This window comes from Melospiza georgiana, chromosome 3, assembly GCF_028018845.1.
Source record: "Melospiza georgiana isolate bMelGeo1 chromosome 3, bMelGeo1.pri, whole genome shotgun sequence".
In the NCBI taxonomy this organism is placed as follows: domain Eukaryota; kingdom Metazoa; phylum Chordata; class Aves; order Passeriformes; family Passerellidae; genus Melospiza; species Melospiza georgiana.
In genome coordinates, this window is record NC_080432.1 from 44,201,744 (window position 1) to 44,226,087 (window position 24,344).

General features: G+C 53.3%; 1 protein-coding gene across 2 annotated transcripts; it reads left to right on the forward strand.

Annotated features, from left to right (window-relative positions):
* The first annotated feature begins 124 nt into the window (after window positions 1–124).
* NFKBIE (NFKB inhibitor epsilon) lies at window positions 125–22,412 on the forward strand. Of its 2 annotated transcripts, XM_058020213.1 has the most exons (8): window positions 125–4,395; window positions 8,342–8,435; window positions 11,680–11,815; window positions 19,614–19,716; window positions 20,591–20,822; window positions 20,995–21,083; window positions 21,346–21,594; window positions 21,915–22,412. In XM_058020213.1, the coding sequence occupies exons 1-8, from the start codon at window positions 4,291–4,293 to the stop codon at window positions 21,978–21,980; spliced, it is 1,074 nt and encodes a 357-aa protein (XP_057876196.1). In that variant the 5' UTR covers window positions 125–4,290; the 3' UTR covers window positions 21,981–22,412. The 2 variants fall into 2 exon arrangements, with proteins under 2 accessions (XP_057876196.1, XP_057876195.1); XM_058020212.1 differs by lacking the exons at window positions 125–4,395; window positions 8,342–8,435; window positions 11,680–11,815 and adding an exon at window positions 9,055–9,401.
* The last annotated feature ends 1,932 nt before the right edge of the window (window positions 22,413–24,344 follow it).

Here is a 24,344-nt window from a genome sequence, read left to right on the forward strand (position 1 = left end):
TGCCGCCCGGCGCTGTCGAGGAAAGCTCCTGCTCTCAGCAGCGCCGAGGGGTCGTCGGGCTGTCTTCGGTCCCAGCTGGCCAGCTGATGGAGAGGTGAGGGCCCCATGGGTTTTCCTTCCCTCGGGATGAAGCGGGAGAACCGGGAGCACTTTACATGTGCCCCATCTGCTTTTCTGATTTGTGGGGACCCCAGCTGGTCGGGGTAAGTGGGGTAGTGCTGACCGTCAGTGCTGATGCTGGCACTCACGGCATTCTTTTGGTTGGGCAGGATCTCCCCTGCTGTGATCTGCGCCGGGCCCAAAGGCTCTCAGCTAGCTATTGCAGAGCCAACTGCAGCCTATTTCTCCACAGAGCTAACATGCTTGGTTACACGGATGAGTGGAACAGTCTCTTCAGACCCTCAACCTAAACTGACTAGAGGGACACACACACACAGAGTTTGGGAAGGGTCCATACTTGTCAAGATCTGGATATTGCAGGTACAGCCCAGCTTCTTTGACAGTCAGGAAATCAGGTGTCTCTGCAGGTGCTTCCCCAGGTCCAAACTGGGGAGAAGCACAAGCTGCAGAATTTGCTGGAAACTTCTCTTTTTCTGAGCTCTGAGGCTCAGCCTTGGCAATGGGATGATTGGCATGCCCTTGTTGCCTGGAATGAGGAAGGAACATTGTGTAGGCCTGATGGTCTCACTCAAGGAGATGCATCCAAGGGGAATTGCCAACCCCTGCTTCTTATGGGAATAGCTGTGATGGCCGGGGGTGCTGCTGAAGGAGCTCATCTTCAAAAGAGGCTGGGGATGTGTTTCCTCTCGCCTTTCCCCTGTTTCCATGGGAACAGCAGCAAGCAGGAGCAGCCTGCTTGGAATTTCACTGCCTACCGCTCAGACACCCCCTGCCCAATCATCCCGGCAGACTTTGGCTCTTGAGGGTTTCAGACCCACCCTCACATGACGGATCCCATGCTCCAAGGAGAGCTCACCCATGGATGTGTGTCATGGCAGAGCAAGGCAAAGAGGCACAAGGCCAGAGCTGCCACAATTCCTGTAGCAGCATGTTGTTCCATGCACACTAACAGACAGTTGAAAATAATTTGCATTCCTATATGCATTTCTGCTTTTTATAGGATGTGACCTCAGCTAGACCAAAAAGTGCCTGAGGGATGATCGCCCTTCAGGAACATCACTGGCTTTATCTCAAATATGTGAATATCACACAAAAAGAGCAAAGCAGAAGGGTGAAGAGGGGGGAGAGGTGGTACAAGGTTATGCCTTTGCATTTAATAGTCCATGGTGTCTTTTTCCCCAAGGAATTTGTCCATTTACTTTGGAATTTGTTTTGATTTCGGACTTGTAGATGCTTCATGCATTCTGTGGCAAGGAGTTTCACAGCATACCCACAGACTCAAGGACCTTCCTTTGATGTGCCCATCCTGGGCTTTTTATCCATTAGGACTAACCCTTGGGAAGCAGGCTGCTGCTGCCACCCTTATGGAGCTACCCACAGTGTGATTTATCCTCCACTGGTGGAGTCGGTGGCTACTGGTGAGCCAGAGGTAGAGTTTTTTGTGTCAGGCATCTTTGATACTGGTCCTGGCAGCACATCTTGGAGACAACACTGTCAAGCACATCACCAGCTGTGCTATTTTTGAGATGAGGTGGCACAAAAGAGGTTGTGTGCCCTGCTTTGTCTGAACTGGAGTTGTGTAAGTTCTCAGCCACTTTCTGAGGAAAACAGGCATGTGGCAGATTTAGACACTTGGGCAGGTACCCAAAGGCATGGCTGAAAATGTGCAACAAAGGGCACAGAACTCCCAGGAATGGGAGAAATAGGACAATATATGATGCTTAGGCCTTTCAGAAACTAAAGCGGATGGACAGCATCCAAGATTGTGTTCTGTGTCATGATCACAGGGAGGACCCAGAAGCTGTAATTACAACACACTGCCTGATCCATTCAACCCTTGTGTTCTTGGGGGCAAGAGACAAAAATGTGTGACATTTCCCTCCAGTTATTCCTGTAGGTTTCAGGATGCTCTAGTGGAAAATCATGTTGGAGAGTGGGATGTTTCTGGGATGGAGGCCTTTCTGATGTGACAAAATGGTTGAAAGAAGCATGGAGGCTTTTAAGATGACACAGCAACTGAAGTAGAGGTGGTGCCCTCACCAATAGGTTTGTTCTCCAGAAACCCTGTATCTGCCACCCTGCAGAGACATTCATATCTGTTCCAAGCAAGCATAAAGCATGACATCATATTAGCAGGATTCGTTCACTTTCCATAATGCATCAAACCGCAAAAGGTCTCGCTCTTCTGTCTCTGGTAGTTACAGAAAATAGCCTTTTAGCTCCTGCTTAAATATGTTATTAGTTCTTACCCATGCAGCAAATTTGCATTCAATTTCTAGAAAAAATTTTGAGGGAGGCTGCATTTTAAAACAGATGGTCATAGATAACCTATCCTTGTGCTGGTATTTGTAGCCTGAATATAAAAATGGATTTGTAGCCTGAATATAAAAAAGGATTTCACAACATCATATAGATATATATATCACTGTGTTTAGCTTTATTTTTTCCAATAGACCAAGTGTGATCAAGACTCAGTCTTTTGTTCCAAAGCAATCAATGTTCCTAGCAGTGTGCTGCTTTTTGTCTCTTAAGAAGATGCGTGGTAGAGAATCCCCTCGTGTTAGGATGCAGGATTTTCTATGCTCAGAAATTAATGCCTATTCAATTTAGGAATTTCAAGGATACTTTGTGCTGGCTGCCTGAGCGTTCCAGAATGTGTCACTCCAATTAAATTACTCCTTATTAATGGAACAAGGGGAGTGTGGGTAAAGGAATGAGCCTCTTGCTCCAGTTAACAACATCCATTTGCCACTGCTGGTCAGTGGTGTTGACTGTCTGAGTGCCATGTACCTCTGCAAGATTTGGCCTTAAAGAAAATATGTGCCATTAGTTGTGTTTTCATGTGCTGCACTCAGACTTCATGTCTGCTGGGAGGAGATTCAGGTGTGCTTTTTTTTATTGTGGGAAGGAAACTCCCAGCGGTCATTAATTGGTGACTGGGGAGCTCATTTCTCTTTAGCATCACTAGCAGGGGTACACATCACAACTGCAGTCCCCAAACACTCAAAGTCTCAAACCTCACAAAAGTAGGTGGGTTTGTGGCTGATGCTCTGGGGCACATTTCACCGAATAGAATTGCTGTCATTGAAAAGTCTTTGATCCCCGCTCTGATCCTTTCTTTTCCAACAGGCTGCCTGTATCCAGTTTGTTTGTTTTCCATCCAGCCTCATGAGAGTCTATTTTGTCATCATCACAGCTTTTGTGAGGCTCCACAGAGGTTTCTGGGTCAGGTTAAATCACTTTCCTCTCTGCAGTAGCCCAGCAGGATACTCAGGGCCCTCCCTCACATCCCCCCCAGAAATGAAAAGCGGATTCAGCACTGCCCAGATGCTGTTTGACAGTCCTCAGGACATTTTGTCCGATATAACTCCAGAGCAGCAGCAACCGCCCCAAGTGCCTGGAAACTGAGCCAAATCCTCCCTTGCCAAATGCTTTGTTCTCACTTAAATTTTTGGCCCATCACCCCCAAGAAGGAATAAACCATGGAAACTAATGGCTCAGTCTATCTCTAGTTACGGTCCTGGGAGTCACCTCTGTTGCAGTTTGCCTTCCCCACACTGAAGGGTAGGAGTTGACATACCCTGACCTGGAGAAGCATCCTTGTACCACCAAAGTCTCCCCATGGACCTGGCTGGCAGAGAGGTTGCTATTCTAGGGAAAGGTCTAAAACCCACTGCATGCTTAGGGGTCATTGTACAGGCCAGGTCTGTCAGTCTGGCCAAGGTCCTGGGGAATGGCTGCAATCCTGCTTTCTGTGTGCCCCATCACTTTTTCATGGTGTCAGAACTGCTCTGTCCAATGGGATGGCCACCTGCTCCTGCTCAGCACCTAAATATTTCCAACAGCTCACTCACCCTCACCTCCCCTCCTTGTCACCTTGCTCACCCCTCTCTCCCTGCCCCTGCTTGGACTCCTCACTTATTTTCAGTAGTGTGGCTCCACCAGGCCTGTTCCCAACTCACTCTGATGCAAGTGTGGAGAGACACAAGCCCTAATTGAGTCTGGCAGCTGGGAGGTTTAACTCTCCTGAGAGCAGAGCCGAGCTTGCCTGAGTAATACCTAGCCACTTGGAGCACTGCTAGGATACAAGGACTGGGCTAGTGGGGGTGCAAGGCTGCAGTGAGGGGCTGAGGTGATGCAGAAAGCAGCTCAAACAGAATCAACTCAAAAATGAAAGTTAACCCATGCTCCCTTCTACCAGCCATCAGGTCCAGTGCAGCAGTGCTGAAGCTCAGGAGCAGCACTGGCAGCATCTGTCCTGTGCTCTCTGGCAAGGTGAGCTGAGGGATGCTTGGGTGGGTTGAGGTTTTTGTTTTGTCATGGGTAGTCTCTGCCAGATGAACTGTACTTAGAGAGTCATGAATAAATGATAGCCCCTCGATGGAGCACTGTCTTCCACAGCTATTCCATGGGGAGAGAGGAGCATTCTTCATTAGAGTGATGTGGCCAGACAGAGGTTATCAGAGCCACCCTCTGAAGTGAGTCTGTCTCATCACTAGCTATAAAGAGAGCCCCAGGTGACAAGATTTCTCACCTAGGGCACAGTTTCACCATCTATTTAAGCATGGTTTTATTTTCAGTTCTCCAAGACCATCTGCCACTCCCTCCCCATTCATAAGCACATCTGCCATCTCCTCTGGGAGAGCTCTGAGCACAGACACACATAAATACATAGCAAGTCTTATAAGCCGTGCATTTGCCCAGATGCAAGCAGAGAGCGTTGCTGCAGCAGCCACCAGGCTGACAGGAATTACACAAGAGGGATATAATTTAGAATGAAGTTTTGTTAAAATATCATGGGGTTTTGTTCATTTGCTTTGTAAGGTCGAGGATTTTTAGTGCATCTTTATACCAATCACTTTCTGTTTGTGGAAGTGAATGCTGAGAGTGGAGTGAGTTAGGTGTGATCCCCATTCAAGGGATTAACTAATCCTCTTGTCCAACTTCCTACACATCATACACACAGTGAACAACAGAAGCAGGTAGAAACTTCCCTGTTCACCGGGACTCTGAGCAACAGTGGGAATCTCCTCAGGAAGGGCGTTAGCTGGGCAACTTGCCGACCACCTACCACATGTGGACAAACCTGATCTGCTCTGGGATGTGTCACCACTATGGCACGATGGCTCCCATACATTCCAGGAGTGCACAATGGAAGTATGAGAGGCATCCAACAGACTGCAAGGAGAAAAATTCTGGCTGGAAATAATGCCATATTAAAAAAGCAAGCAGATGCCCAGAGCAGCATCCCTGGAGCGATTCAAAGCGACTCTGTGACTTCAGCCAGACTTACCAGGAGAGGGCAGCCAATGCTTTCTGGGCTGACTACCCCAGAAAATGGGTATCCGAGGAGGACCTGCATTGCATTGCTCTGTTGGAAAGCTTGGCCTTGCTTCTGGGCATAGAATCTCGAAAAGTCATGTTCCTCCTTTCCTTTATTGGGGCAGAAAGTGAAGCGACTCAGTTTGGTGCATTACACATATCTGATTTGCTGTCAGATATGTGAAACCAGTCAGAGCAGAGAGTCTGTTGTCTTTCCTGAAACTCTGATCCTCTTCCAAGGCTTCTGCTTCCCCTGAATGCCCAGCTCACAGGCTGAGCTCTCTGAGCTGGAGCTCCAGGTTGTTGCTTGGGGTGCCAGTAACATCTCTGGTGAGGAGAATGCAGAAAGAGCGTCCTCAAATGGGGATCTAACACCTTTCTTATGGACTCAGCATTTCTGATTCTGGGGATGAGGGAAAAGGGCTGCATCCCCAGGGAATGGGGCAGCTCAGTGCTCCTGTGGGATGAAAGCTGTGCAGTGGACAGTCTGCATGGGGGAAGGTAGCACCAGTCACGTTGCCTGGTGTGAATTATTGTGGCAGTAACTGCTTCTCACAATTTCAGGTAACCCATGTTGCTTACAAATGACAGGACCACAGCCAGTAATTAAAGGGCCATTATATTTTCTCAGATGAGACACAGACTGGGTATAATTTGCCTTTCTCCATCTCTCTCAGCTGCATTTCACTTATTTTATGCAGTTAACAGCACAAAGAACAGAGAAGATGCTGGTGCCAGGCCAGGCCTTCGTTTAATGTAGTCAGTCAGAGGGCTGTGCTTGGGGATAGGACATTATCAGGGACAACACCCGGGGGTCTGGGTACCCGAGGGATTCCTTCCCATGTCCATGCTCTGACCCGATGCTCCTTGCAGCACGGTGTGGTGGGAAAGCGCTGCTGCCTTGAACAGTGTGTGCTGGCACTGACCTCTAGTGGGAATGGATCCCTTTCTCTTTAGATTTTCCCTGCAGTTTTAACCATTTTAAGTGACATACTAAAGGGGACTGGAGAGACCCAAGAATCAGAGCTTCGTTTTTTAAAATCTTCAAAACTAAATCAGAAGAGATCAATCAAGATTTGCCTCATAATATATTTAATTATTTTTAATCCCTCTACCATTGCCTTCAATACATTATATATAGATATTTATGCATATGTGTATCTCTCTGTATTTAAAGCCTCTGAAAATAATAGAAGTCCAAAACTTGCACAGCCAGGCAGAAAAGTTCTCTGTTAGGAAGACAGCATGAAAGGGAACCCAACCCTCACAGAATGAGTAACAGAAGGCAAATAATGGGGCAAAGGGGCCAAGTTCCTCTTTCAGACTTTCCAGTAAAATTGTCTGAAAGGTTAATAGAAGCACACCCAGTCACAGGAGGGGTGGCAGGAGATGGTGCCTGAGCTGGGTGCAGTTGAGAGGTCAGAGCAGAGGGTGGCTGGCCATGGATGCTGGGGGGCATAGCTGATGGCAATGGGGCACGCCTGGTCTCCCCACTCAGCTGCAGCTGACCACGGCAACACAGCCCTGCCACAGCACTGGCCAGAGAAAGGAGCTCAAGGCTCACCTTAAGAAAGCTGCAAGATCACAACCTCCAGATAAATTCACATCAGCAGCAGAGGACGGCCACTTCCAGCTACTTGGTAGCCAGAGGTGTAGACAGCTTGCAGTGGACTGGACTGTGGAGTCCCTGGTGGTGGGTCTTGAATTGCCTCCTTGCTAGAGCTGGTCCAGGGCTTACTACTCCAGGTTCTGTGCTTTGGCTGACCTGTTCCTGGACATGTGCTCGTCCTGGAATCAGGACCCACACCTATTTCCCAACTGGAACAGCACATGGCAATATAATCAAGGTGAGACTGATGCTTGATGCAAAGATAAGCTGCAATTAGCTGACAGAAAAATTAAATCTTTGTGTATCACCAAACAAATTTATGTTGATTTGACCACTTTATCCACAGGAAAGTGTACAAGGAACCATTCCATGATGGAGCTGCATCTAGTCTGTTACTAGAGAAAATGGCAAAGGCATTTAGGAAGGCAACTGGTGGATAAGCCAGTAGTAGTTGGGTATGGAAAGCTGAAAGAATAGAAATTCTGTGTGTGGATCAGGAACAACAGCTAGAGGTGGAGCTGGGATGCAGCCACCACCAGGGTGTGAGAGGGAGTGACATGGATATATGGCCCAGATCCCCATACTGCACCGAACAGAGCTGACAGGCGTGGGAGAAGCTCCTTTCCCTCAGTAATTGTAATCTTGCAGTGACACAGTGCCAGAAACACAACTGGAGACACTGAAACAGATCCTGAGCACGGCAAGAAAACTTGTGACTGGAAGTAATTGAAGCCGAAAGAGACTTATCTGTCTCCCTGCTGCTGCCCTCACACCCCAAAACCTTTCTTCCTACAAACCCAAAGCAACAGCTGCAGTGTGGGATAGGGAAATATTTGTCACTCTGCATGTAGTTCCTGTGAGTCCATCCAGTATCCACTACCAAGCTCTTCCCAGGTAAGCTTCCTCGCTGGAGATTGTTCCCCTCCTGCTCAGATGAACTGGAAAAATGGGCATCCTGCAGAGACAGAAAGTCCTCTCAAGCAATAAAAGCAAAAAGTGAAATTGATTTTAAAGTGTCAGCTGTGTTCAGAGCTATCTAGTTTGTCTTTTGAGGAAAGTCCACTGCTTGGGACACTGGAAAGTAATTACATCTATGCAGATGTAAAATCCATAGGAGTTTTGGCATTGGGAAGAGAGCACTGGAATCCAGTCTGGTCAATCATTCACAGGCAGTGAGCAGGGCCTTCATTCGACCTTCTATTCTCAGTTTCATTCTCTATGTCTTGGCTGCTCTTTTGTGAGCCCTGGTAGCCACTCTGGGCTTTGAAAGAATTTCTATTTGCCCCACAGAGCGGTGATGAGAAGCGGCGGGACCCAGAGGCTTGTGCAGCCAGCTACAGTGACGTCCTGGCTTTCCCTGTGAAGGCAGGGAGAAGGTGTCTCGGTGGGTGGAACACTTTGGTGTACGCACACGGCAAAGGCGAACGCCTTGTTTGCACCTCTGCTGCAAGTGACATCCACCATATTGTTTCCCACGGAGCCTGAGCTTCACCCAGCACCTGCACAGGCTGCAGCATCCTCACCCACACACCGCCTGCTCGGACAGGGTCCCGCTCCCTGCCCTGGCAGACCTGCCTGCTGTTCCAAGAACCCAAACCAGCCGGGCAGGGGCAGGCAGGCCGAGGACAGAGCGGCGGGCCCGGCCCGGCCCAGGGCAGCGCAGCGCGGCCGCCTCCGTGCCCCGCGCACCCCGGGTGCCGGCCCCGCTGCCGCGGCCGCCGCCTCTCCTCCCCCTCGGCGCTTGTGCGCTGCCCCGGACAGCAGGGCGGGAGCAGCGGCCCCGGCTTGTGCCGGGGCGGGGCGCGGCGGGGGAATCCCGGCCGGGCGGGCCGGGCGCGGCTGACTCAGTGCGGGCAGGGGCAGGAGGCGGCGGCGGAGGCGGAGCCGTGGCGCCTTAGACCCTGCGCCGGCCGCCGCTGCCCGGCTTTCCGGCCATGAGCCCCCCGGCAGCGGGGCCGGGAGCGGGACCCGGGCCGGGCCGGGCGGACGGCGGGCGCTGAGCCATGGCGCGGGCGGCGGGCGGCAAGGAAGCGGCGGGCTGGGAGGGCGAGGACGGGCAGTGCGACTCGGGCATCGAGTCGCTGCGCTCGCTGCCGGGCGGCAGGGAGACCCCCGCCGCAACCGAGGGCCCCCCGGCCGCCCCCGAGGAGACCCTCGCCGAGGCCGCCGCCGCCGAGGAGCGGCTGGATTCCAGCTACGGCTCCGGCGCTCTGCCCGAGGCTCTGCCCGAGGCTCTACCCGGGCTGCCGGGGGCTCCGGGGGGCCGCCCCGAGGAGCCGCCGCCCCGGCCCGAGGGGCTCAGCCGGCAGCAGCTGGACGCCCTCACCTACCTTTCGGAGGACGGAGACACGTGAGTGACCCCCGGGGAGCTGCGAGCCATTGTCCCCCGGCCCCGACTGCTCCCCTGGCAGCGGCGGGGAGCCGGAGCCAGAGATAAGCCAGGCTGTGTTTGCCGCGGTCCCCAGCCCTCCCCCGAGGAGCATCCGCTCAGCCGTGTTGTTAAGGTCTCCCCGGGCCCCTGTCCTAAGAGCCTCCCGCCTTGCCTTGGTGTGCGTGGATGCTTGGCATCCTGGTTTGGGTGGGTGACCCCTCTGACCCTCCTGAGGTGTGAGAAACACCCTGAGAGGTATCTGAGGCAGGTCCAGCTGAGTCAGCAGGAAGAGAGGCACCCCATCATGGACCCACCATAGAAGCCCACCTCTGGGGCTGCTAGCAACTAGAAGAAAGGGGAGAGCGAATCAAGCTTCCCCCACTCCCTCTTCCCCAGAGAATGCACCGTTTCCTCTACAATGGGGAAGGCTTGGCTGCGTGAGAGGGCATGTAAGCAAGTCCTGAAGCAAGATCAGCCGTGCAGGGCAAGACCTTGCGATGGCCCTGTTAGACGCTGCTCAACCGAGCAACGCAAGAACTATTTGTTCTCAGGTGGGAATCGCCTTGCTTTGCCAACTTGCCCGCAGAGCCGCGGGTTTTGGCAGAGTTGTGACGCACATCCCGATGTGGGGCTGCCCTCCTGAGCTTCTGTGACAGAGACAAGTGTTTCTCTTAACGTGGGGGGCTTCCCACATCTGTAAAGCCCTCTCAAGGGCAGAGGCATCACGCCAGTTATTTGGTTTGGCTTCTGGTAATTACCTTCAGCTAATCACAGCATTTTTTCCTGTGGTACGTTCCCTCGATGGAAGGTTTTCGTCATGAGTGTACACACAGAGCGTGAGCGAAGTGTTCTCACAGCTGAGGGCGAAGCTTTGCCCCAAAACCAGGCTAGAGTTTAATACTGAGTAATGGTGCAAGAGGAAGAGAAACTTAGAGGCACTGGCATGATCAAGCAGTAGTGAGAGCAGCAAGAAAGCTCTGTCCTTGCCTGGCGCAGCACATCTGGATTGAAGCTGGGAGACAGCCTGAGTGTTTACTTCCCTGTTAGGAAAGAATCTGTGCATCTGCTAATTAGTTCATTAATGCTGACTCTGGGATCTGTTCTGAGGATTGGCTGGAAATCTCATGGCAAGCAAAGTTACACTAAACCCAGCCTCCCACACTCCCCAGACAGGCTTTCTAGTGCTGCCCTATCTACAGGCTGGTTCTGTGGCTCCTCAGAATGGAGGAGCTTTGCCAGTTTTCCCAGCTGTAACACTAGAGCCAAGGTGCCCATGGAGAGAGCCAGGCGTCTTTTAATCAGAGGTGTGGAAGTAACACTTCCCCCCAGGCTTGTCTGTCATGGTGTGCCTAGGGCTCCGTGCTTGCTATTTTATTAGTGAGCCCCATAGATGCAGCTGCTTGGAGATGCTTTTAGTGCTTGAGGCTGTCTTGTTTGGTGCTTGAAGCCTTTTGCCTGTCAGACTTGCTTGGAGAGACCTAATGCAAACATCTTATTAACTAGGGAAACATTAATCAGTGGTGCCTTGGTTGCTGTAGGCAGGAGAGGCTCTCAGAGGCTGCCTTTGCTCTTCTGTTTTCTCTCCCTCACAGTGCATTTCAGAACAGGAAATCTGTTAAGACGGAGGGAGGGAGCTGTAGGTCTGCTGGTTGTACAGCTCTGGACTCACCATGTCCACACAGGAGACAGCTTTCCTAGGATCTACTCCCACTGCTGGGGAAAAAAAACTATTCTTGTGGTTAGAGTGGTGAGGCTGTGGATTTGTGCCTCCGCTATTCTTGTCTCTGCTCCTGACCCTGCGGCAGAGGTAGGTGGCATTTATATTTAGAAGTGCTGAACATCCACCACTCAGGTCATTGCAGATGGGGACTGTGAGCACCCAGGAACTCATTGAACTGCCACCGGTTTTCTATGTGAAAACAAGTCAGGGCTGATAGTAATGCTAAAGTCTATGGTGCAATTGCTCATCCAGTGACAGAAGGTCCCCAGAGAGAAGGGATCAGATGGCCACAGGCTACATCCCTTTCATCCGGCCAGACAAACCCATCTTCATTTCTTCTTTTCATCTCTGTCAGCAGCATGTTTCCCTGTGTGCCTTTTTTAAATGTCTGCCACAAAACAGCTCCAGGCAGAGAATTAAAATCATACTATCGTTTTATTTCAGAAGACTTGGGCAACTACACTTTCCTGTAATTGTAATTTTGAAAATACAAAAAGTCCAGGGGTTGTTTTGCCTAAATAGTTCCTGTTTCCCCAGATGCCCTTGCTGGTACTGAGCTGAGAGGAGCACTGCGCTTGCACAAAGGGAGCTGGCAAAAGTCTTGCCTCTGCATCCAACGAAAATCTTCACTGTCCATGGCTCCCTCAGACTTACCCACCTGTGCCATCTCAAGGTGTGCCTGTGTTTGTCAGCCTGGCACTTGTGGGGTGAAAACAGGAGGTGGAGGCAGAGGTGAAGAGCACATGTTTGGGCGGTTGGAGTGTCAGCAGGATCCTGCTTTGATACCTCCCTGCCTGCCTTCCTGCCTCCGCAGAGGAGCGTCAGAGCCAGCAGGATGAAGCAATGGGGCTGAAGCTGTCTCTCCTTGTGCCCAAAGTTAGAAGGAGTCTCATTTTGGCAGGAAGGAAATTGGCTAACAGGAAGGACCGCGGTATAATGACCAGTGAAATGCGTGGGTGCTGTCTTCCAAGAATTATTTGCCCAAATGTCATCCTCTCGTGGCTCCCTCATGCCACGGGCAGCCCCTCTGCCTCAGGGAAGTCAGAGCTGCAGTAATAAGGCACATCAGTTCCCAAGAAGAGAGTGTGGCTCAGCTGTGAGGGCAGGAGAAGTCGAGCATGGGGAGTGGGGTGGCAAGCGAAAGATGGTGGGTGCCCTTTGGGCAGTGATCTGTATCCTGCTTATTGTGTGGGCAGGTGGAGAACAAACCCTGTGCACTCAAATGGTCTTCTCCAAGCATCCATCTTGTGACCTATAGCTCCAAATACCTGTCTCTTCCATGTAAACAAACTCCTTCTCTGCTGACTTGGGTCCTGATGGGACTGCTCTGTGTGGAAGTGAATGATAGTGGCTTTCCAGCTGTGGGCCTGGCTGCCTCTGAGGGGACTGCAGGCTGATTTATTGTTGTGCCCCAGCCTCCAGACCACCTCAGCCTTTGTGAGGATTCACTGAGGAAACCGAGTCCTTCCCAACTGCACCTGGCAGGTGCACAATTCCACCATCCTGGGAAAAGGATGAGTGTGGGACCAGCTCCTTGGAGGTGAAATGGGATGTGAAGGGATCACCTGCTTTTGTTCCAGCACAAGAGAAAACCTCCCCCTTTCCTTGGGCTGATGTCAGCCTCTGCCAGCTCTGGAGAGGCAGAGTTGATTCATGAGAGTGTGAAGTTAAGCACAGTTTCCTCTCTCTAGGACTGTATAGTCTATCTTAAACTTAAAAACATGTTTTCCTTCCTGCCCATGCCTTGGGCTGCACACCACTTTCTGCCATTGTGCCTGATGTGGTGGTTATGGAAAGGCTGGGGACTGTGCCTCTGCAGGAGAGTGACTGTCTTATGCAGGCTCTGTATGCAAAGCAGTGCAGCACCTCTGCAGGGGTGAAGGTTGAGGGGGACCCCAGCTCGATCACAGAAGGAAGACCTAGGCCTCCTTGAGATGGAAAATGGGACTGCGTGGTTTTGGTTGGGTGTGCGTTTGAGGGAGGGAGGAGAGCAGAGGAAGCCTGACTTCCTCCTTCCACCAGAGACAAGTGGTGCCCCATCTGCTGATAAGAAATCACGTGCCAGTGACTCGTGGGCTGAAATGCCTTAACCAGGGCTTGGGGACAGTTAATCATGTAAAATCAGGGCCCCATGGGAGCTGCTGTTCTGAACTCTTCACATGGTGGTAGGGAAGGGGCCTCCTTTGCCTGCACAGGCTGTCACTGAGCAGGAGGCTCATCTTCAAGTGGCCAAGAGCCACTTCTAACCATTCATTGGCATGTGCCAATCATAACCCTCTCCAGTCATGTGGTCTTGGGCTGGAGATCTTCCCTGAGCAGGGGAATAGAGGTTGTTCCCGTTCAGGTTGTCTGCTCCAGTTTGGCTGCTTTCTCACTGCTTGCCCCGCTGTACGAGGGTGTTGCCAAACCCCTGTGCACCTGGGGGAGTGCTCAGAGTGTGACAGCAAAGATAAAAGAAAGGGAAGGAAGGACAAAGAAACAGAAGACTGGAGAGACTCCGTTTTAGGAGAAGGATTAAAGAAGCCAGATGCAGGGAGCACACCTTGTTGCTGGTCAGGCTGGGAGTCTCCCTGCTTTGCTGGGCTGTTGCCAGCTGCCCAGCAGTGGGATGGCCACAGTTAATGGAAAGTGGAGATGCTCTTGGTTTTACCAGAGAGTCTTCAGAAACCTTGCTTGACTGCCAGGATTCAAGTCCATCCCAAGTTATTCCCTAGCATGCTGCTAATTGTGGGGCATTGGAGAAAGTGAATCCTAACGTGGGTCTGCCAGGAGGGAGATTTTCCTGTGTCCAGTTCCCTGTCCCTGAACTCTCAGCTCTTCCTCTGTGTGTGCTCAGGAGTTTGGTAAACAGGAGAGCTTGGTGTCCCTCTAAGCAAGGCCAGGCAGCTCTGCACAAGTTGCTTTGGAATGCCCCAGAAGTTTCTGGCTGCTGCAGGGGTCACACACATCCAGCCTTGGAGTAAAGTGGGTAAGTCCTGGCAGCCTTCTGAGCTTGTGCAGGCAGGAGGTTTTTTTCCCTGTTTGGATGACTTCAGCCTGGCCTGGAGGAAGTTTCTTCAAACTTTCCACCTGCCTAGGTTTGCCTCGGAGGTGGGGACAAACACAGGGAACTTCAGCACAGAGGAGAGGAAAGAATGGCTGGAAATTTCCGTGTCCTGGAATGCAGAAGCTTGGCTGTAACAGATCAGCCAAGGTGCAGAGGGCTTCAGGTCCTTGCACTCTGCAGGCAGGCTTGACTGCTGCTGGGACAAGGTTGAGCTCAGCTAATTAAACACAAAATTTTGTTATTTTTTATTGGCTTGAGTTTGGGTTTTTTCAGTACAATGTGAAAAAATGAGGAGTCAGACCTGACTGTGTAGGAAGAGCTTGTGGGCTGTGAGCTGTGAGAGTGGCTGCTGTGTGCCTATCAGTGGGCTGTGTGGGATGCTCTCTGTCACAGAGCTGGGAAGCCCCTCTGACTGGGGCACATCCAGAGCTGAAGGGGGGCCCTGAGGCATCTTAGACCCATGGCTTGTGCCTCATTAAAAGAAAATCCTGAGCCAGTGAGGATATCTGTGGGGTTGTAAATGATTGCTAGGGTGTGTTGTACAGGCTCTGGCAAAGTCCAGGCGCTTTCCTCTTGTGAGAGGCTCTCCTGACCTCAAGATATCTCTTTGTGTACAGAAACTGTAGAATGTATTTGCCTCCCAAGTAGTCAGGTGTGAGTTTGCTCTGTTTGAAACGGACTGTCCACAGCCAATGGACTTTTTGGGATGTTTGCTGCTTTTATTGAAGTTGTTCATCGTGCTTCTCTGATGGTGACTGGCCCCTGCTTGGGTGGGCTGACCTGTTTTCTGGCTTGGCCCATCTGTGCCTAGATAGTAGTGTGGGACAGGCCCCTTGTTTTGCAGGGAACGGCCCACATGCATCTGATGTGTAGTGCGTCTGCAATCCTAGAGCCACCATCTGCTCAGAAATGGAGCAAAACTCTGAAATGTGTGGGTGTAGAATCTAGAGGTTGTGAGGTCAGGGTACCTTCTTGTCCCCACCTCACTGAAAAACAGGGTGCCCACAGCCCTTCTGCCTCTCCTGCCAGTCAGCCTCCAGCTTCCCTCATCCTCAAGCACTCAGACCAGACCCTCTGCAGAGCACCCCAGGAAAGGTGAGACTGTCTCCTCTGCTCACCTCTCAGTTCTCACCCCTCACTCTGGCCCCAGGAGCAGCAGGCTGGGAAGCAGCTGCTGCCCAGACTGGAGATCAGGAATGCTGAACCCAACGTGGGTGAAAGGGATTTGCATCCCTCTAGCTGCAACCTCCCTCCAGTCCCATCCCAAACCCCCCTCCACTCAAACTCAAGGATTGCCTTTCCCAGGGAAGGGGTGATGAAACCTGCAGGGCAGGAGCACAGAAGATGGGATAAGGCAGCTGAGATCAGTGCTCCCTTGGAGCTGCCAGAGGGCAGCTGGAGCAGCTCTATGGAGCAGGGCAGCATTGCACTGGTATGTGGGGAGGAAGGAAGGGAGCCAGGCTGGGCTGGTTCAGGGCTGCAGGGCAGGATGAGCTGTGCTTGCTAAGCCACTGGCAGAGGTTCATGCTGGTGGCTGAGGAAGCGGTTAGCAGTGCAGGTTACAGGGCTGGAACAGGAGAGCAGGGTAAGCCTGGAATTCCCCTGCTCTTTTCCTCCTCCCTTTTCTCTTTTCTGTTGCTGCTGGGCCATTTCCTCCCCTGAACAAGTTTCTCTTGTGTGAATTGTTTGCATGATCTACTGCTCCACTCAGCCAAAACAAGGAGCTGGGAATGAGCTGTTCCTGCTGCAGGCAGGGACCTTATCTAGAGAGAGAAAGAACTTTTCAAAACAAATTCAGTTGAATGCTGGGTCTCCTGATTAAGGTGCTTCTGGGGTGATATGGTGAAGGGTGAGGCTACTTTGTAGACAAGGTGTCTTGCTCTGCAGATGGGGGATCTGCATGGTCAGCTCCTTTTCTAGAGAGATGGAAAAGGATAGCCAGAGAACTGGTGAGACTTCGTCTGTTCTGCTTGTGTGTCAGAGCTGGGTGTCACTCCTTACGCTGTTCTCCTGCCTCCAGTCCTCATGTGTGGAAACTTTTCGTACTGGACACTTAAGGTCACTCAGAAGTTGGAGATGGACAGCACTGTGGAAATAGATACTTTCCTGTGCCTAAGCTAGGATCACTTTGGGCATGGCAAGTTCATTTCCCTGGGATATCCCCAGGGATAGCCCCAACCTCTCTGCTGCAGGGGTAGATCACTTTGTGCCGGGGATGTCCTGTGCCTTTGTGATTCAGAGAGTTGAGTCCCCTTATGCCAGGACAGAGCTGGTGAGCAAGTGGAAAAGCTGAGAATGAACCCAGCTCCTGTGCTCCTGCTGTGTTTCCCTTGCTCACAGCTCCTCCATCCGTGCCCTTTTCAAAACTCCCTGTTGCCCTTTCTGACAGTTCCTGCTGGGTACCCAGCCCTGTGGCTGCAGCCAGGAGCACTGCAGGCAAGAGCATGGGAAGGAGGGGGCAGGCAAGTGGAGGAAAGCAGAGGGGAGATGTGCAGGCAGCTGGGGATGGGCAAGGATCTGAGTATGGCAGGGTGGAGGGCTTGTTCTGGCAAGGGCACACTGCTGTGGCTGGGCACAGAGGGGTTCTGGCAGCGAGTGGGTGTCTCCATTGCCATGCCCTGGCTCTGGCACACCGTGTGCCAGCACACAGCAGCCCATCAGCAGCTGGACCACGCGGCTGCTGTGACACAGAGAGAGGTGGAAGAAAGTGGAGATTGGCACTATTCCTGCCCCTTGGGTCTCCTGGGTGTAAGAGGTTTCCTGAGTGAGGAGACAGTCCCAGTTCCTGGCTGGCAGCACTGCCGGTGGCACAGAATGCCTCAGTGCACATGTGCTCCTGGTGAGCTCCTCCCAGCCCTCTGGCCTTGTGATGATTCCCCCAAGAAGCTCAGGTTCTTGCAGCCATTTCAGGAAGTTGAGGGCTGATAATGAGGAAAGGCGGGAACGAATGCAGAAATGAAAGCCCAGGAGGAGGCTGCATCCGGGTGGAGAAGGAAGGGGGAGGGGGAAAGCAATCCTTCAAAGCAGGCACATCCCACTGAGAGGTGAAAGCCGGAGCTCTGCCCAGGGGAATGGTCACCCCGATGCCTCTGCAGCAGGGATGCCCAAACTAGCGCAATGTCAGGCCAGCGCTGAGCCTTGCTGAGCTGCAAAGGCAGCCAAGCCAGGGCAAGCGAGGTGCTGCAGGGGCAGAGGCTGCTCGGGGGTTTCCATCTCCCCCGGGTGACCGCCCCGCTCGTCCCCACATGACAGTGCAGTGTGGCGTGGGCAGTGACACAGGGGCCCGGGGGATTCCTGGGGCACCGGGGCTGTCGGCCGTGGGACACAAGCATGAGCGCTACTCTCTCCCCTGGGAGCCCAGCGAGGCTCTGGAAAGCGAAAGCACCAGCGGTTTAAAGTTCAAGCTGAATAGCCCTGGAAAGTCCCTTACTTGAGCAGCCTTAACTCTGCTGTACCTGAAGAAGGCAGATCCTGCAGCCTCTTCCCGGACGTGGTGCCCTGGGAGCAGGTTTGGAGAAACAGGGGCTGTCCCTGCAAGTGTGCAAAGGGCGCCTCAGCTGAGGTGCTTCCACAGGGACTGATGCCAAAGCCAGCAGGGAAGCTCCCTGCTCAGGTCACACCTAAGCTAGGTCAGTAAAAGCCTGATGAGGGGAGCGCTGTCCTTGCGGCTGGTTGCCTTGTTCCTGGGCTGGGCCCCTTGGCTGTGCTCTGCCTCATGGTCCGTGGAGGGTGGCCAGACCCTGCCCATGGCCCTGGGAGTGCTGGCAGTGAGGGGCACCCCATGGCTGTGCAGAGGCAAGCAAGTGTGGGTGGCCTCCCCTTCCAGTGGGGAATTCCCTGCTGCAACACAACCTGGGGCTTCCCCGGGGACGAAGCCTTTCCTGTTGGGCACAACCTGTCCCTGGCAGCAGGTGGAGAGGAACTGGCCTTTAGAAACTGTAAAGTGCACTTTGCCTTCAAAATCAGGTTTCAGCTGAAGATGCCTGGGGTTCCAGATGCTGGCTTGATCTTCAAGCAGGACTTGGGAAGAGGTCAATAAAACACATTCTTGGGGACTGGCCTTTGAGCTTCTCAGCACATTCATGTCCCAGTGCAACTGGCAAAAAGACAGCCCCAGCCCCACTTCTTGTCTGCAGTTCTTTAGGGCCAGGTGCTGTTCTCCTGTCTGTGGAGGGATGCTCTTTATGCCCCACATTGCAGGTGGCATCCCAAAGCTTGGCTGTCTGGAGAGTGGGGTGTCTTGCCAGGACTGGCACAGCTCTCACCCTCCATCTCTTGGCCCTGTCAGTCTCCATCAAAGCAGCATGGGTGGCAGAGCCCAGCCTTCAGTTTGGAGCTGGTTCTTTCCAGAGACGGAGGCCACCCAGGGCCTCTGGTGCAGTGGTGAGGGTCAGGAGGCTGAGCTCATGCCTGCCCTGCTGTGCAGAGTGGTGCAGAGTGGGAGATGCTGCCTGCTGACCACGGTGGCCAGGTTTGACCTGTGGGGGCTGCCCTGTGGTGGGAGGATGGGCCCTTCAGTGTGGGAGCTGGGAGACAGGAGGTTGGCAGGGGAGGCTGGAAATTCCCTCTCAGCGCTGCCTCTGTTCTGCTCTCACTTCTCTTCTGACTGTGCAGGGGCCGTCTGGAAACCAGACCGGTCCTTGGGCTGGGGGACTCGGGTGTCTGGCCACCCCATAGCTGTGAGGACCACAGTCCTGAGGACCAGAGCTCCCTGCTTGCCACCAAGCTCTGACAGCTGCATCCCTGGTGTCCCCTGTGCTGGCGGGCTGCGTGCCAGCCCTGCCATGGCAGTGCTGAAAGGGAAGGATGTGGGGGAGAGAAGAGGAAATCAGTGTGGGACCGGCAGATCGCCTGCCATATGGACTGTGCTATGCAGGTGATCTTGGACCAGCCCTGGGCTCCTGCCCAGCTTTGGCTGTGTGCCTTTGTGGAGGGAAAGCAGAAGTACACTGTGCAGCTGGCAGCAGGGAACTGGAATTCCCCGGGTAGCTGCCAGAGCCCAGACCTCTCTCCACAGGCACCAAACCCAGCTCCTGGACTCTGGGAAAGACATCCCAGGCTCTTTGGACCTACACCAAAGGCTTGAGGCCTGGCTTTGGGCAGTGCCAGACTGAAACTCTACACATGCTGTGAGGTCTGAGGGAGGACCCTGTGCTGCTTAGCAGGGACAGGAGGGACTGTTCCCCGTGGGGATCAGAGTGAAGGACTGCCACGTGGAGCCTCAGAACATGTTCCTGCCTTGGCCCTTTGCTGAGCTTCCCCAGAGAGAGGGCAAGATGGAGTACCTCCAAGCTGGAGGGAAGGAGACTGGAGGAAGCAGGGAGATTATTCCTTCATGCAGCAGGGAAGGATCTCTGCTCCTGAGCATGGCACTTGGGACTTATTTTTCTTTTTTTTCTCTCCTGTCACCATTAACCCTCTATAGGTTGGTTCATCTGGCCATTATCCACTGTGTCCCAGCTGTAGCACTCTGCTGCATCGCTCAACTACCCAGGGAGGTGCTGGAGATCCAAAATGATCTTTTCCAGGTATGCTGTTGTGATAGGCAGAAGATGGGAGGAAGAGAAATGCCACAGGCTGTTCCCTGCATAGCTGCTCAATCCATCTGTCCCTTCCCCAGGAGCCCACACCTGCTTCCCCCAGAGCATGGTGAAGGTCCTGTGTGTGCAGCCTCTTTGCAGGGGAGGGAATAAGGGAGGTGGAGATACCCTGAGAGAGAAGTGTGACAGCTCCCAGCACTGTGGGGGCAAGAGTTTCTTTGCAAGGCCCCAGGACATTGCAGACAGCCATGGAAGAGGCATGGCTTGAATGTGGCAGGGTGGATAACTTGGGAGAATGAGATGTCTCCATGGGTGATCCGTGAGCTGAGGTGCAGGGGAACAGCAAGCCGTGTGACCCCACCAGTGCCAGCCACATGTAATGTCACCACAGGAATGGGGGTGTCCTGTATGGCAGTCAGCTCTGGCTGCCAGGCTAGCTCCTGGAGACTGCTGGGGCTCAGCATACCTCCTGTCCCTAGGGCATCCTCCCCTGTGGCAACAGCTCTCCGGCCACACAGAGAAACACTACTTTCCCAGGCATTGTTCTGGGAAAGGACGTGAGAAGATCAGAGAAAAGAATGAGAAACAATTCTTATCTTAACTTACTACACCTAGTATTGTGAACATGTTGAATGTGTTACAGAGATTTGTTTACCAAAGGGCAGTTTCTTAATTGACCAATAGTGATAGTATTTTAATTAGAGGACCAGTTAGGTCCAGCTCTATCATAACTGTCTATAAAAGCATGAGTTTCTTAATAAATTAAAAAAAAAATCAACCTTCTATAAATGATAAAGTCTATATCACTTATTACCCAGCTGGGGACCCCTTATGACATCTCTCCCCTCTAATTTCTCTGCAGACCCCGCTCCACCTGGCTGTGTACCTGGAGCAGCCCAGCGTGATCCAGGCACTGATCCACAAGGGAGTGAACCCCGGGCTGCAGGACCGCAATGGCAACACCCCGCTGCACTTGGCCTGCGAGCAGCAGCACCTGCAGTGTGCCCAGCAGCTGCTGGAGGGCACAGCCACACCGGACGGCACTGCTCAGCCCCGTGGGCACCACCAGGACCTGCAGCTCCAGAACTGGCAAGGTGACACCTGGGGGCAGCACAGTGGCAGAGGTGATGGCCAGATTAGGGCAGAGACCATGAGATGTGTATGCAGGGATCCAGGAGCACAGCAGAATGGGAATGCAGCTGGGATTGGTATGCCCCAGGGTGGTCTGGGCTGACTGTGGCTCTCTCTTCTGCCTCCCCATCACAGGCTTGGCCTGTCTGCACATCAGTACCTTGAAAGGGAACATCCCTATGATGTCTCTGCTGCTGGAGAGTGGTGCCAACATTGATGTTCGGGTAAGACTGAGCATGGTGTGATGTTTTGTAAAGGCTGGGACGGTGGGTCTTTCCTTTGGGCACTCCCTTCAGCCCGTATGAGGCTTGGGAGCACTGAATTTTGAGGGAGCAGATAGTAAAGGTCCTTGAGAGATTGTTGGGTGCTGTGACAGCATCAGGGTGGGGACTGCCCTCTGCACCCACTCAAGGGGGTGTGGGTGGGTGCTGCAGGGCCCATCTGAGGGGACCCCCCACCCACACCCTTGTGATCTGTGGGTTGCAGGAGGGCACGAGTGGGAAGACCCCGTTGCACCTGGCTGTGGAGTGCCACAACCGTAGGGCTGTGCAGTTCCTGCTGCGCCACGGGGCCTTCGTGGATGCGCAGATGTACAACGGGTGCACTCCGCTGCACCTGGCCGTGGGCCGCAGGGACGCTGCCATCGCCGCCATCCTCTCGCACTCCGGGGCCGACACCCTGCTGAGGAACATGGAGAACGAGACAGCTCAGGACCTGGCTGATGGCAACGATGATGTGAGTCTCTGTGAGGGGAAGCCTGTGGCTCTGCAAGTGTGTCAGGGGGTGCAGGAGTTGGATGATTAGAGGGACTCTCCTAGGAGGAGTTTCCAGCTGTTCCTGTCCTTCCCTGTATGTTGTAAGCATTGGCTCTGTGATGTGTGGGATAACTGCCTTTTGCCTCGAGCCCTAGGAAAAGCCTAGATAGGGCTTCTTGGCACTTCCCTGGGGATGCGGGAGGCTGGAGGACTGGGTGGGGGGAAGATTTGGGCCCCTACCCCAGCTTGGTGGAGACACAGCCCTGGATGCTTACATGTCCATACCCTTGGTCTTTGCAGCTCCTTGCCTTGCTGCCCTTCGATGACCTGAAGATCTCAGGGAAGCCTGTTGTGTGCTCTGAATGAGCAGATGGACTCCTTTGGCCCGTTGGGCTGCCTCCTTCCTCTGTGCTGCTGCCCTGCTGCCCACTAGGATCTTGCCTGCCTGCATTTCAGTGGGAGCAGAGACACTTTGGGAGACTTATCCCACTGCCCCTCCCCTCTTTGGAAAAGTTTCGTTTGCCTCAGGCTGCCGTCCCAGATGGAAGAAGGCGGCATTATGAGCACTACACAGGGGAGGCTTTTCTTTTAGAATTTGTGCACTGCAGCAGGACTGAATTTCTCCTCCCTGCCATGGGGCTGACTTGTGGGGATCTCCAGCATACACAGGGAAGGAGCAGGAGAGGACTCATTCTCACACTGTGGGCCGGACAGAGCATTGTCTGGCACCCCATCAGAGTGCAGTGTGAGGTGAGGAGAGTCAACACTCACTCTAATAAACGTTTGCTGTTGTTGTGGGCACCAGAGGTCTCATGTGATGTAACCCACCGCACACCCCACAGCGTCAGGAGGCTGTGCATCACCGCGGGGGCTTGGGGACACGAGGCTACAGGGCTTTCCCCAGTCTGCCTGCTCCCTCAGCCCTTCACACCACAGAGGGCGAGTGGGAGCACAGGGCCTTCCCCTCTTGCAAAGCCTTTCTAGTGCTCGGGGGAGGCTGGGGATCCCAGCAAAGTGCTCTGTTCCCATGCTGTCTTGCCAAACATCTGCCTGCAGGCCTGGAGAAAGAGCACAGGAGATGCTGAAGACCAGGTTGTGGATCTCTGCTTCTGCCTTTGTGCCTTATGCCTTGCTGCTTTACTGTGCTGTCATTTCCTCTCTCACAGAGGACAGGAAGATCCTGCCCCCTCTCCTCCTTGGAAGGGGGTTAAAAAACTTAGGGTATGGGTCTTCCCTGGCTTTTAGATCCTCCCAGGCCAAAAGTGGAAGAGGTGGCAGCATTATCTTCCCATCCCTTTTGTTGTTCAGCTCACCACCCTTCCCTGCCACTTACTTCTCCAGCCAGAGGAGCACATGCAATGCATTAGGAAATCAGCCAAAGGTGCTGTGGGAATGGAGGCACAGATGACTTACCCCATCTCAGCCAGGAAAATTCCCCACTTGTTGCTGGGAGCAGCTGCTATTGTTTGGGACAAATACTGGATGGTGCAATCGACCAGGATGCTCTAGAGTTAGCTCTTGTCTTCTTCCTCCCTTCTTGTAAGGGAACCCTGTCAGGAAAGCAACATAAGGACCCCGCAGGCCTCGGGACCTTGCCTGGTTTCCTCAGGAGTCCACGGTTGGATTGCTCTGTTTCTTTTGAATCTTTGCCTCTCGCCTTCTGGCAGGGCCTCAACCCTGCTGCAAACCCATGGGGCTGTTTCAAGGACATCTTTCACAAGGGACACAAGGCACTTCCAGGCTGCCCAGAGAAGCGATGACTGGTGCTGCGGGGCAATGTGGGGTGGTGTGCCCAGGGCTGTAGCTGGGAGCAAAGGGAAAAGGCAGAAACAAGTCATCTGCACTTTTTTGTTTGTTTTGTTATTTTAAAATAAAACTATTTGTTTTAAAAAGGTGTCTTGTAAAACATCACTGGGTGGCCACGTGCTGGCTCCAGCCAGCCCTGCATCCATGCCTGGGGCTGGGATAGGGGATTCAGAAGCAGGGCTACAGTAGGTGCCAGACTGACTGCAGTCCCTGGGCAGCACCTGTGCCAGGGACAAGCTGTGGCTGTGCCCAGTGCAGGGCGAACCTGAGACAGGGGGCAGGAATCGGCCTGGGGATCAGCTTTGAAGGCTTTTAGCTTGGATCAAGAATAATGTGGCCATCAGGAGTAGGGAAGTCATCATCCCTCTGCAGTTGTGAGACCTCCCATCATGTCCTGTGTCCACTTCTGGGCCCCTCACTTCAAGAGGGTGCTGGAGCATGTCTAGAGAAGGGCAGCAGAGCTGGTGAAGGAAGGGTTTGGAGCAAAAGCCCTATGATGAGCTGCTCAGGGAGTTGGGAGTGTTTAGCCTGGAGATAAGGAGGCACAGGGAACCTTGTCACTCTCTACACCTCCTTGAAAGGCGGGTGTAGCCAGGTGGGGGTCGGCCTTTTTTCCAGGCAACCAGTGCCAGGACAAGAGGACATAGCCTCAAGCTGTGCCAGGGGAGATTTAGGTAGGAGGAATTTCTCTACAGAAAGGGCGATGAGACATTGGAATAGACAGGCCAAGGAAGGTGGTGGAGTCACCTTGGCTGGAGGGTTTAAGGAAAGATTGGCTGTGGCACTCAGTGCTACGGTCCAGCTGAGATGGTGGTGCTCGCTCATCGCTTGGGCTCGATGATCTCAGCTCTCTTCCAGCCCTTTGATCCTGCGCTCCCGTGACTGCGGCCCGCCCCGCCCCGCCCCGCCGGCCGCGCTGCCTCC

Coding starts and splice junctions, on each gene's coding strand:
- NFKBIE (XM_058020212.1), top strand. CDS start 9,055: ATGGCGCGGGCGGCGGGCGGCAAGGAAGCGGCGGGCTGGGAGGGCGAG. Junction 9,402..19,613: donor CTTTCGGAGGACGGAGACAC/GTGAGTGACCCC, acceptor AACCCTCTATAG/GTTGGTTCATCTGGCCATTA. Junction 21,084..21,345: donor GTGCCAACATTGATGTTCGG/GTAAGACTGAGC, acceptor TGTGGGTTGCAG/GAGGGCACGAGTGGGAAGAC.